At 36.6% G+C, this 14339-nt stretch overlaps 1 protein-coding gene and 1 long non-coding RNA gene across 4 annotated transcripts in view; one reads left to right on the top strand and one right to left on the bottom strand.

Moving 5' to 3' along the window:
• Positions 1-10470, top strand: part of atrnl1a (attractin-like 1a) — a 326334-nt gene extending 315864 nt beyond the window's left edge. For all 3 annotated transcript variants that reach the window (XM_031315944.2, XM_031315943.2, XM_031315945.2), the window contains one exon: positions 8275-10470. In XM_031315944.2, coding sequence (XP_031171804.1) covers positions 8275-8396 — 122 coding nt within the window. In that variant the 3' untranslated portion in view covers positions 8397-10470. The remainder of the gene's footprint in view (positions 1-8274) is intronic.
• Positions 1-14339, bottom strand: part of LOC116061646 — a 28708-nt gene that overhangs the window by 5914 nt on the left and 8455 nt on the right. The window contains exon 2 of the long non-coding RNA XR_004107761.1: positions 2280-2290. This is a non-coding gene — a long non-coding RNA (uncharacterized LOC116061646). The remainder of the gene's footprint in view (positions 1-2279; positions 2291-14339) is intronic.

Genomic DNA, 14339 nt, shown 5'->3' with positions numbered 1-14339 from the left:
TGTATCAACTGAGAAGTAAGAAGAAAATATAATCATCCCCCCCCGCCCCCCCCCCCACCAATCTCTTCCTTTCCTTTCCATCTTCACTTCTTCTTCTCTGTTCTATCCCTTCACAATCTTTCTATGTCTTTCAGTTTCCTTATGTAGTGACGATTCCATTCAATTGCTGCGCAATTTGTAGGCAAATTTATGAGATTTTCAGCATCTACCTCTATGTGAACTGTCTGATCGTGAACCAGAGATGTTAATTACTTAGACCCCAGACGCATTCAACTTTTGAATGTGGGTGTTTCCACCCCGATGTGCACACAGTGCATAAAAAAAGGTGCATGGAAATGCCTCTCCGAAACATAGCTTCTGTGTTCTGTTCTTCTGCTTCAGCTTTGTTGCTTTCTGTGTTGCCTTCTTATTCTCTCTACACCCCTCCTTTCTCTCTCGCTCTCTCTCTCTCAGTCCTGACAAAGCACATTCAGCCTTTTGCTGTATCATTCTCATTTTGGCTTTCTTCCTAAAGGGAGGAAAAAGCCAAATGTATTATCCCTGGACAGAAAATTGGCTTTGGTAATTTGCATTAAAAACATAGAGGACACACAACTATAAAAAAAAATCTAATATGAGACAACACTTGGCTTAATTTATCAACACTCTGCTGGCTTATTTAGCTCTGTTCTTATCTAATTGCTCAGCGAACAAAGACAACATCCATGTCTTTTGCTGCTTAATAAATTGAGTTAATGAGGAAAGAAGTTCAGAGATGTCGTTAAAGAGTCGGTCATCAATCAGTCAATCTATTAATCAATCAATCAACAGTTATTTATATAGCGCTTTACCGCAACCAGCAGGTATCCAAAGTGCTTTACATCAAAGACCAAGAACAAAACATAACATACCATCAGGGGCGGTTTTTGGCACGGGCGACCTGGGCAACCGCCCGGGGCGGCATTTTATCATGAGTCATGGGGGGGTGCCACGAGCACTTGAAAAAAAAAAATAAAAATCCTCTGCTCCGCGAAGCAGTTTTCTATTATCTATCATTTCACTGTGTGGGGAATTGGCAGATTGGCGCCCCCTGCAGCTGCAGGCGCCCTGCTTGCACCCCCTACTTTCACAATGAAATGGAATAGTCCGTAACGGGGCGGGGCCCGGCGCGAAAGATAAACACACGGTGACAGGAGAACTCGGAAGTACACAGAGACGGAGCAAGACGAGTCTAAACCTTTCTTTTATGGCAATGGTCTAAACGCGAAAATCAAACAAAGTAACCCAAGCGGCTCAAATAAAAGAAAAAAGCCATGTTTTTTTTTTTTTTCAAGACATGTTTTCGGCAGTAGCAGGACCTTCATCAGCTCCCGTGGCTGATGATAGTGGTGGGGGTGTCGGCGACAGTGGCATGCACAGTGAGGAGGAGACTCAGGGGGAGAGAGACAGAGATGAGGGAGTGAGGGTAGAACCTGCGGTAAGCACAACTCCCCTTAAAACATTTTGCCCCTTGATAAAACGCTACACTAACCCCTTGGTGGACAAAAACACTACAACAATAAAAGCTCGAAGGGGGTCTTGCCCTGGGTGTAATTCAATGTAGAACCGCCCCTGCATACCATACAATAAAAAGAATAAAACATAAAATACAGTCAAATCAGAAAAGGCTACATAACAGCAGGAGGAAGAAAAGGAAAAATGTCACAGCGTCTGTAATAGTTCGAATGTCAGCAGGTAACTTGTTCAAAAGTCTCGCCGCAGCAGCTGCAAAAGCGTCATCACCCCACCCCACAGTTTGTACCTTGGCCTTAAAATAAGTTGTTTGGATGACCGTAATGACCGGTTGTGCTCGCGAAGAGTTAAAATCTCGGACAAAAAAACGCTGGGGCCAGGCCTTTTAAGGCCTTGAAAACAAAATCTTGATTCTAAAACGCACCAGGAGCCAATGGAGAGTGTAGAGTCATATTTCTATTAGACTGGTGTCTGTGTACAGTTGTGCAAATTTAGCTTGATCAACCCCCTGTGTCTTGTCAATGTGAGACACTCTTTTAAGTTTGTATGAGTTAGGTATTTCTCTTTCCTAGCCTCTCTCTCGGACTCAAACTGTGACTACTGGCCTGGAAGCATTGCTGTAGCACCGGTGTCCTTTTCTTCCTCTCTCTGCGTCGACCTCCTCACACATGCTCCTCTCTCTGTCCCACCGTCTCCCTCTGGGTGTCCGACTGGAGAGCTGTTTGACAGGAATCGGAGGGCAGCGCTCGGAAACTCAGCTCCATTGACCCGGAATGGATCTCCGATACTTTGATCCTCTCTTGTCTTTGAAACCATGCACCCCACTGGGATGCACTCTCCTTTCAACCCCTACTCCTCCATCCGTCTGCTCGTTGACTTTTAGTCAAATACTCGGTGGTATTTACTCTCAGGCAGCTCATGTATTTATGTGGCCGTGAAGGTTTGACCATATCAAGCCACTGTCCTTACCTTGATTGTTGTTTTGCCGTTCGGCCTTTGCTGTGGAGTTGTTTTTTTTTCTTTTCAGAAATGAGATATCTGCCATAAAAAAAAGCTGCTGTTAAAATGAGTTTTAAACATGTACGGTGAAGTAATACAACTAGGGCTGTCAGCATTAACGCGTTAATCACGATGAGATTAAGGGCCGAGCATAATGCGTACATTTTTTTTAATCGTAGGCCTATTAATCGCATGCCGCCATTTATTAATTTATTATCACTTCACTCGGCTTTGCGTCGTGCCTAACAGGCTACTATTTTGCCGTACTTCCTCGTAACACATCCTACTGCTGCAGGAATAGCAACGCCGATTTCGGTGCCTCATTCCGGTGCCACTGATATGCCTGCTGTTCTCTCTGATGCTCCGAAACAGACGTTACAGGAACAGAGACATTGCTGCACGTGACGCTAGTTAACACTATACTCGACAGCAGCTAACGTTAGCCTACCGCTAGCTAGTAGATGGATTAAACATGGTTACAATGCTGACAGCTAACGCTAAACGGTGTAAAGTTTGTCTGTATTTCACTGTAGAGGATTCCGACACCGGGATGTAACAATCTGCAGCTGCTGTTGTCGAAAAAACACAGACGGTGCGTTCAATGAAACTGGTAATTTGCAGCGTCGTGGTGCATTCAAAGTTGTTGTTAAATGCCCATTTCCCATCTGGTGGTTGTTTTTGTCATTCAACAGCTATTTACTAGTGAAATAAGTTATTGTTATAGTGATTACATTATTATTAAACATTTAATTTTGACAATATGGCCTTAGCAATAAACAAGCCATTCTTTAATGTCACCAACTGTTTAGTACCCTTCTTTTTTTTTACTTTCTTAAAAAGTATCGGTTCAGGCACCGTTAAGGCACCGGTACCGTTTTAAAAGCACCGCTTTAGCACCGGTATCCAAACCAAACTATACCCAACCCTAATATTGACTCTAGATTCAAATGTGTGACTAGATTAAATATATAATAAACAAATACAAATCTTAAAATCAAGTTCATAAAGTCATTTTCTTTGCGTTCATTTGATACCCAATCAAGATACACTGGTAAGAATTGCTTTCCATTGTTAATATGTACTTAAAACAGTTCTGAAATGCAAAATAATAGAATTTTAATCATGTGATAAAACATGCGATTAATCACGATTAACTATAGAAATTCAACGATTAATCACGATTAAGAAAATGTAATCGTTTGACAGCCCTAAATACATACATATGGTCTGTCTGAATAACTGGATCAGATGCATAAAAAAAACAGGCAAGGCAAAGTCAGGACCCTGATGAGGACCGTTGTATTATAGATGTGACTTGTTTTGAAAAATATATATACATAAATCACAACTTTTAAACTTTTTTCCGAACTACAAAGCATCTGCCTCAGCTTTTTGGGGACATCATTCCGCCTTTTTGTTCTCCTATTCGCTCAGATACTGTATATTTTAGAGACATTTATATATGAATTTCAGGTCATTTGGAGATATTTTTCCCCATGCATTATTCAAACAAGCATAAAGAAAGGCTCTCCCAAACACTGCCATGTAAAATGAATGAAAGGCATCCTAGTTAGTCAGGATCAAACCTGAATTTTACATGCGTACATCAAAGCAGTCGTAGTCGTGCGTCATGTTTGTCTGTCTTTTAAAACCTGAACTCTATGAAACCATAAATATGTGAATATCAATGTTTGTATCAACTTTGATTTTACTTCGTTTCACGGAACAGACGCTGCTCTGGTAATTTCTGTTTACTGTTATACTGGATACTAAGCAGGCTACCATCCCTGGTGCCTTCAATGAGGGCGAACACAAAGTCAGAAGCCAAGCTTTGATGTTTGGAAGTAGAGGAGGGCCTGGCTGTGAGGTTTGTCACCGGGTTAGCGAGCGGGCTCCTCCCAACACACATGTTTTCCAGCTGCAGTCCCAGTTTTGCACATCAGACCTGTGCCAATATGTGTTCCTGGGGACTGTTGTCTCTTGCTAATGACCCCATTAGTCTATCAGGGGTGTGAGGGGGTGCTAATGATGCGTCAACTCACCTGACAAAACAATCACATTAACGTGCCCGGTCTCCACGGCAGCAAATGAGCACTTGCACTCACCTGCAGCATAATTTGATTACTTTTGACCAATTTCATTTTGAAAATGGAGATGTGTGTGTGTTCACCCGGAAACATCAACACAATTATGATGGCAATTTGTCAAAGGTGAAAGCTATTTTGATGGAAGAACATTTGGATGTCACATTAGAAATTAATTAGTAGCTTTCTTTACTTTCACTTTCCCAGTCTTTGTGCTCTCTCTTTCATTAGAACTGGCTGTGATATGAGAACTGGTGTTTTATATCTCGCAGACAGGTGTGTATGTATTTAAGTCATGCTGGCTGGCACACCACATTCAGACGGATGGATCACTAGTTTGAGGTCTTGTGGAGGTGATTTTGTTGTTGATGAAATAACTGGTGGCATTGCTGTTGCATTTGTCTTGGTCTCGAGTTTACAGACCGCTGTCTGTCTGATCAGAGCAGCTTAGGTTAAATAATGTCTGAAATGTTGTTTCCTTTCCCTGATCCGTTCCATGTCTTTTTCCACTTTCTTTCCTTTGTGTGATATGTCAATCATTTCCAACTGAGAGGGATTTAATCACAAGATTAACACGATGTTTAAAGCTTTTTAATCGCACAACTGAAACATCAGAACATCTTTTTCTGTGACCACTAAGAAAATAATAACTTATGTTTCTATTCTATGCCATGTTTGGTTTCAATAGCTTGATTTAACTTTGTACCGTTTTTGTTTTGTATTCTGTAATACATAACATACAGTGAAAATATATAAATAACACAATAACAATGTCAAACATTAGATATTCCCCCAAAAGATGATGGATTCTGTACTGTATATTCAAAGACAAAAACATAATAGTATCATATGTTTTCATTGTCTTTATAACACAATAAAAAACAAACCCACCAATTGATTAAATAAAGGTCTGCCTATGTGCTGCGTGAAAATGTTGCATGGTAACATTATTTTTTTTAAACAAATCTAGTTCTAGCTGAACTTATGTTCCATCCATTTTCTACCATGCACATTCAAAAATGACATTAAGATTTCAGAATGGAGACATGCGAGTGTTGTTTGACCAATTGCAGGGCTGCAACGACCAAATATTTTAAATATCAATCAATTTGTTGATTTATTTTCTCGATTGTTTTCTCTACACAATCTAACATGCTATCACAATTTCCCAAAGCTGGAACTGACACATTCAAATGTCATGTTTAGTCCTACCAACAGTCCAAAACCAAAAGATACTGAGTTTACTATCATGTCAAAGAAAAGTCAGCTCTAACTTTCTCTTTTTAGACTTAAAGAAGTAAGACTTTAAGTGACAGGAGCAGGGCTTTAGACATTAGAATTATTGGGACCAGGTTTTCAAGTCCAAAACAAACTTTCCAGAAAAAAATACTAAGAACACGACCGTGCTGCCCTCACTGGCACTGCATTGAAGTGGCAGAGAAGTAAAATTGGCAAACTTACAAACTGCTATAGAGGTGTGTTTACTCCTGAAATAGGGCTGTGCGATATGAGGGAAATTTGCGATAACGTTGTTGAATATGGAGATATTAAAGTTTACTCAGTTCTGCGGCTTTCAGTTTTCTGCTAAAAATACAACACATTGCTTGTTGAATTAAAACAAATTATGGAAATCATTTCCAACATACTTTTATTGAACAAATGGAACATTGAATTGAATAAAAGGCACCACTAAAAACAGATTGACAGTTACATTATAAAGTGCAGTTTCTACTGATATTTTCTTTTACCTTACACAAAAAAAATCTGTTTTTCACGGTATGTCGCAGCCTTTCACAATGTGTATATTGCGCCAGTTGATATTGCAATAATGATAAAAAAAATATATGGTGCAGCCCTATCCTAAAATGTACAAAGGATCTGCAAACATGCCATTTGGACTAAACCGTAAATTACCATAGCAACAAAAAGCCAAATTGAAGTATTGTCTGTGGTAGACAACACAAACCCAGGTGCCAAAGTGCAACAATCAATCATAATGAACCAAGTTCCAACAGACCAGGTGTCACTAGCAAATCACAGAGCACATAACTGTTGGCTGCCATATCGGTCTGTATGGTCTTGCTGTGTCAGAACTTTGCAAAAATATGTATGTGCACAGGTGTATGCACAACAGTATTTGCACTGTTAAACACATAAACCTGCAGAGTCACGTACACACACAGGCACACACTGAGCATCTGTGTAATCGGCTTTCCCCTTTCCACCCACTGAAAAAAAAATCCCAAGAATCACTTGAGTGTGAAATGCTGGAAACATCCTGCATCCAAATCATATCAAGAGCGCAGCAGATTCCCTCCACTGTTTGCCTGCTTTGTTTATTTGGCTCTTGCATCCCAGCAGATTGAGCTCTTGTCGTAATGACCATGCATTGTCAAGCCCACGTTTGTCGGGAGGGAAAGACAGGACTAGCTGCACTCGCAAGAGCTGCCATGATTCTAAATCCACATTAACAACAGCAGCTACTGCCAAGGTAACACAATGCTGCGAGGCATCTGATGCCTTGGTGCATCCAGCCTTCTCTCTGTAAGCTCTGCTGGGGAGAGCAAGTCAAGCATCAGATACAGAAGTTGTTTTGAGAGGTAAAACATCCTGCTGGATGGTGAAGAAAGGAAAAAGAAAGAGAAAGGATGGTGTGAGGTACGCTTCAGTGACTTCAGTGTTAGCCCCTTTGTTTTTTAAGAGATGTTGATTGAAAATTTTGGATGTAGGACGATGTGGCGAGGCTTTTAGCTTTGTTTTCCCCATAACGATTATTCTTTTTTCATGTGGTTTTGACTTGCCTTCATTCAAATACAGTTTCAGTTAAACCTCTTTCCTTTCTTCTAGTCTATTCTTTTCTGTGGCCTCAAATTGCTCAACTATAATTCAAAACACATTTCATCTGAATACATTAAAATACATTTCTTTGATAGTGGTCATTTTATTGTCACTTTCCAAACTTACAACTATATATATTTTTATAAACAATTTCTTTTGATGTTTTATTATGAAAAGAAAGAAATGAGACATGACTACAAATAATCTTGCAATTTTAACCAAAACAGATTATATTATACATACATATTAAGTATTATACATGTACGCATATCATAGCTGGTTTTGTCCAATGAAGCCAAGCCCCTTATTAAATATTGCAAAACAAATTCTTAGAATCAGTGAGTGTCTTCAGAGTGTGTACATATTAAAACAAGAGGGGGCCCGCAATAGAACCTTGTGGTATAAATCTGTACATTTACAATTAAAACATTTTGATGCCTTTTCGTATGGTAATTGGATCTGTGTGTGTGTGTGTGTGTGTGTGTGTGTGTGTGTGTGTGTGTGTGTGTGTGTGTGTGTGTGTGTTCTTACCTCTGGTGTTGTGGGATTGTATTGATCGTGTTCTCAGGATGTATGTGTGGTATTTTTCCTCTGTAGTGGAGAGAAGAACTTCAAAATACTGACAGATAGGAAATTAATTTGTGTATTTGACAAAATGATGTAGGTGGTCATTAATTTGTGTATTTGACAAAATGATGTAGGTCATAATCAACTTAGTGGAGTGGCCATGGCCTCAGCTCAACAGGCCACCTACAATAAAATGAAAATGACTGAAAAGACTTTGCAGTGCTTTAAATGAAATTACATCTGAAACAGCATGTTATACCTCTCTATTCGCTCACCTTTCTCTCTGGGTTTCTAGGTATTGCTATTGCCAGTGCTCTGGTCGACACATCACAACAGCGAATGATGGACTTCAAAGAAAGAGGCCTGGGTCTGAAGCACCGCAAACACACCGTGCTCCATCAAGGGACCTGTGTATGAACTGGATTCCCTCAACGAGGTAACAAGATAGCCATAGTGCCCCCAGTGGATTTCACTGGAGATATTCTCATGGACTTTAGAAAATTTACAAAATTGGGTCCTTTGGATGGTCTTTGATAGTGGCTTGGAAATGTATCCACCATCTCATCAACAGGCACCCAAACTGGGAAAAATGGCACCCATGGTCCCTTTTTCCCCGGATCAAACAGAAAACTTCTTCATCAACGTGCTCTTCTCGTCCCTTGTGTGTATATGTTGGTCCTGATGTCCCGGGAAAAGAAGAATTGGAAACCTGCAGATTGACAGAGAAAATGTGTTTTTCCACCACAGCTTTGGTTAGACATTTACTATGAATACTGGCAGGCTTTTCCACTTCTATGCGGCTCTGCATCTCTAGGGCTTTACTTTTCTGTCATGCAGTCTGCCATATTGACAGAGAAAAAAAACACTTGTTTTACACCATTAAACCAGAGCTTCGAGCTTCTGTGAAAGATATTGAGCTGAAATTAACTGAGCTGAAATAAAGTCCTCCTGACTTAAAATCCCACTCGGACTCTGGAGCAACGCTGAAAAGAACAACATGGACCTAACTAGATCAATGCAAAACACTGTTGCGGGCGGTGTTGTGTGACAAGGATTTGCTTGAGGAGAAAGTCTCCTCTGGGAATTTTAAAGACTACTACTGTTGAGATGTTGAAGAATGAAGATCATTGGATGTAACTGTTGCGATTTGTCTTTTATGAAATACATGTAATTCTTGTTTTTCCCTGCACCAACATTTGAAGTTCTACATTTTGATATCTGCTCAGGTCCTCTGTAATGGGAAAGGGTCTATTATCTGTAGATGTGGGCCTTATACATGTCTGTATATGCACTATAAGTGAAATGCTTTACCAGTACATTAGGACCCTCTGTGGGATAATATTATGCAAGTGATCATCCAAATGTAATGTTTATTCTGGGCTGCAATGTAACCTCAAGGTCGGTATCATCAAACACATACTACTGATGGTAATTATATGCCTATTAATTCAGTTATTACTGTGAAGATACACTATACATCTTTTCTCATGACGTCCAGTAAATTCCATGCCTGTTTACTTGTGATACTAACTTTTATGTAACATATCTCCTTCTGTAATATTTATTAATTATGCAAATTCATTAAAAAAAACAATTTTACAAATGCACTAAGGATTTTTTTTTAAAACAAAGACTAAATAGATTTTACAAAGCAAGTCTGTGCAGTATTCCCTTTTTGCTTGTACCCTCAGTTTCTTTTCCTTTCCAAATATATATTTTATGCATATCATAGCAAGTTTTGAGTGATGGCAAAACATCTTTCCCTTTACCAATCGTGTTAAAACCTTCATCAAATATTGTAAAGTCACTTTTATCAACTGCACATACACAGAAGAGTTACATTACCGTTCAAACATTTGGAATCTCCTGCCATAACAGCTTGATTGGGTCCAGTCAGATGTCTGAGAAGAATACTTTATATGTTTTAATGTTCTTTCATGCTTTTAGGTTGTAAAAAGTCCTCTTTACAAATTGATGTTTTTTTGGTTTGTACCTGAAAAACAAAACGCTATATAATGTTTCAACCAGACAGACAATTTAAAGGGCAGAGAGAGACAAAGATCCATTTTGAGCAGCAGTTGAATAGGAATAGAGCGAACTGTGGAGACACCGACTAAACTGACATTTTGATCATTTCATTCTTCCTTTGCGGCCAAAACTAATTCAAATGTAAATCATCTTGGTGTCTAATTATACTGTTGTTTTTGTATCTCTGTTAAAAAAGTTATTATTAAAGAAAAGAATAAAAACATCAACATAACAGCTGATTCCAAACTTTTGAACAGTATTGTATGTGTTACGCACATGTGCTGTCTACATATTAAGCCTGATTGTTTTCATTCAGGCATTTTGTCTTCATGTTATTTTGCAGCAGTTTGTTGTCGAGATTTGTATTAACAAAGGGGCAGCTCACCACACTGTTTTTGTCCATATGAGCATAAATCTGTACATTTACAATTAAAACATTTTGATGCCTTTTCGTATGGTAATTTGATCTGTGTGTGTGTGTGTGTGTGTGTGTGTGTGTGTGTGTGTGTTCTTACCTCTGGTGTTGTGGGATTGTATTGATCGTGTTCTCAGGATGTCAATAGGGTCAAATGACAAGCTCAGCCAACACTATAGACTATCCAACACTGCTGATAGAGTTACATACATACTGGCTCAGCAACCTGAATGGACAAACACACAATGGAAAGGCACTGAGCACAGCATGACTTGATATACACTTTACATAAAAATTACAACAGTCACAGTTTTGTATAGACTAATTATTAATACTTGACGCACCATTCTCAATTACATTAGTTAACTCGTATACGCCGTATATGCCTTGCATCTTTGTTCAACATCTTACTAAACCTAAGGATGGCACAACAAGTCTCAGTTCTGGACCTGATGTCTCAACAGCTACTGGAAAGAGTGACCACTGAAGACTCTAGTGCTCTCCTGACCTGTCTAATACAACCATCAGCCAAAATGCTTCAATGACCAAGACTTTGATCCATGGAAAAACAATAAATGTACAGGTCTCAACTCCAGAACAGTAACAGCTGGATTACCATGAAATGTGTTGTGGATATCATGGGTCCCTAGAGTAACCCTGTCACCTTTCTACAAAATCTGACACGCGAATGTACAATGGATGTGGCCGTACTCTTCTTTCCCCTTTCTCTCTTTTGCTATCTACTTACCAACAAGAACAGCATGGTTTAAAAGTGTATGTGTTAAGACAATTCAATCCATCATGAAAAAACTATCAATAAATACAGACATTTCTGAACATTTATGGGGACATTTTCACCTTCTTAAAAGTTATAGCATGTGGAAAAAAAAGTCCTAGTATAGTAAGTCAAAAACAGTCACAGTAGTATAGTATGTCGATAAGGTCATAAAAAAGTGTTAGTATAGTATGTCGAAAAAAAGTCCTAGTATAGTATGTTATAAAAAGTCATAGTATAGTATGTCACAAAAAGTCATAAAAAAGTCATAGTATAGTATGTTGAAAAAAATCATAAAAAAGTGTTAGTATAGTATGTCGAAACAAAGTCATAGTATAGTATGTTATAGAAAGTCATAGTATAGTATGTTATAGAAAGTCATAGTATAGTATGTCACAAAAAGTCATAAAAAAGTCATAGTATAGTATGTGAAAAAGTCATAAAAAAGTGTTAGTATAGTATGTCGAAACAAAGTCATAGTATAGTATGTTATAGAAAGTCATAGTATAGTATTTGGAAAAAAGTCATAAAAAAGTCATAGTAGGCTATAGTATGTCGAGAAAAAGTCATAGTATAGTATCTCGAAAAAAGTCATAAAAAAGTAATATTATAGTAAGTCATAAAAACGTCACTATAGAATGTGGAAAAAAGTCATAAATAAGTCATAGTTATAAATAAAAAAATGTATAAAAAAAAGTTATAATATAGTATGTCGACAAAAGTCACAAAAAGTCAGTATAGTATGTGGAAAAAAAAGTCATAGTATAGTATCTCGACAAAAGTCATTAAAAAGTTATAGTAAGTATAGAATGTGGAAAAAAGTCATAAAAAAGTCATAGTATAGTATGAAAAGTCATAGTATGTCGAAAAAAAAGTCATAGTATAGTATGTTATAAAAAGTCATAGTATAGTATGTTATAAAAAGTCATAGTATAGTACATCACAAAAAGCCTGAAAAAAATCATTGTATAGAATGTCGAAAGAAGTCATAAATAAGTCATAGTATAGTATGTCACAAAAATAGTATGTCGAAAAAAAGTCATCAAAAGGTCATAGTATAGTACGTCGAAAAAAGTCATAGTATAGTATGTCGAAAAAGGTCATAGTATAGTATGTCATAAATGAGTCATAGTATAGTATGTCACAAAAATAGTATGTCGAAAAAAAGTCATCAAAAGGTCATAGTATAGCATGTCGAAAAAAGTCAGAAATAAGTCATGTCGACAAAAAGTCGTATATATCATAGTATAGTATGTTGAAAAAAAGTCATAGAAAAATCATAGTATAGTATGTTGAAAAAAGTCACAAAAAGGTCATAGTATGTTGAAAAAAAGTCATAAGTCATAGTATAGTATGTCGAAGAAAGTCATTAAAAAGGTCATAGTATAGTATGATAATCAAAAAAGTAATAGTAGAGTATGTCATAAAAGGTCATTAAAATTCATAGTATAGTATGTCAAAAAGTCATAAGAAAGTCATAGTATGGTATGTCGAAAAAAAAAGTGTTACCACATCAAAGAACTGAACCCTCAACCTCCAATCTTCATTAGATCTTCAGCAGCTTATCTCACTGAGCCATTTGGGAAGACTATAATGCGCTGGTTCAGAGTTGTATTTATTGTTCACATGACTGAAGACAGAAAACGTCATAAAATGTGTTATGTTGAAAAAAGTCACAGTATAATATGTCGAAAAAAGTCATAAAAAAGTCATAAAAAAGTCATAGTATAGTATGTTGAAAAAGTCATAAAAAAGTCATAGTATAGTATGTTGAAAAAGTCATAAAAAAGTGTTAGTATAGTATGTCGAAAAAAAGTCCTAGTATAGTATGTTATAAAAAGTCATAGTATAGTATGTCACAAAAAGTCATAAAAAAGTCATAGTATAGTATGTCACAAAAAGTCATAAAAAAGTCATAGTATAGTATGTTGAAAAAAATCATAAAAAAGTGTTAGTATAGTATGTCGAAACAAAGTCATAGTATAGTATGTTATAGAAAGTCATAGTATAGTATGTTATAGAAAGTCATAGTATAGTATGTCACAAAAAGTCATAAAAAAGTCATAGTATAGTATGTGAAAAAGTCATAAAAAAGTGTTAGTATAGTATGTCGAAACAAAGTCATAGTATAGTATGTTATAGAAAGTCATAGTATAGTATTTGGAAAAAAGTCATAAAAAAGTCATAGTAGGCTATAGTATGTCGAGAAAAAGTCATAGTATAGTATCTCGAAAAAAGTCATAAAAAAGTAATATTATAGTAAGTCATAAAAACGTCACTATAGAATGTGGAAAAAAGTCATAAATAAGTCATAGTATAGTATGTCGAAACAAAGTCATAGTATAGTATGTTATAGAAAGTCATAGTATAGTATTTGGAAAAAACTCATAAAAGAGTCATAGTTATAAATAAAAAAATGTATAAAAAAAAGTTATAATATAGTATGTCGACAAAAGTCATAAAAAAAAGTCATAGTATAGTATGTCGAAAAAAGCCATAAAAAAGTAATATTATAGTAAGTCGTAAAAACGTCACTATAGAATGTGGAAAAAAGTCATAAATAAGTCATAGTATAGTATGTTGAAAAAAGTCATGAAAAAGTCATAGTATAGTATGTCACAAAAAGCCAGAAAAAAAGTCATAGCATAGTATGTTATAGAAAGTCATAGTATAGTATTTGGAAAAAACTCATAAAAAAGTCATAGTAGGCTATAGTAAAAAGTCGAAAAAGTCATAGTTCGGTATGTCAAAAAAAGTCATAGTATAATATGTCGAAAAAAGTTATAATATAGTATGTCGACAAAAGTCACAAAAAGTCAGTATAGTATGTGGAAAAAAAAGTCATAGTAAGTCGAAAAAAAGTCATAGTATAGTATGTCGTCATTAAAAAGTTATAGTAAGTATAGAATGTGGAAAGAAGTCAGAAAAAGTCATAGTATAGTATGAAAAGTCATAGTATAGTATGAAAAGTCATAGTATAGTACGTCACAAAAAGCCTGAAAAAAATCATAGTATAGAATGTCGAAAGAAGTCATTAATAAGTCATAGTATAGCATGTCGAAAAAAGTCAGAAATAAGTCATGTCGACAAAAAGTTGTATATATCATAGTATAGTATGTTGAAAAAAAGTCATAGAAAAATC

The sequence above is a fragment of the Sander lucioperca genome, chromosome 15 (genome assembly GCF_008315115.2).
Source record: "Sander lucioperca isolate FBNREF2018 chromosome 15, SLUC_FBN_1.2, whole genome shotgun sequence".
Classification (NCBI taxonomy): Eukaryota; Metazoa; Chordata; class Actinopteri; order Perciformes; family Percidae; genus Sander; species Sander lucioperca.
This window is presented reverse-complemented; position numbering and strand designations above follow the sequence as displayed.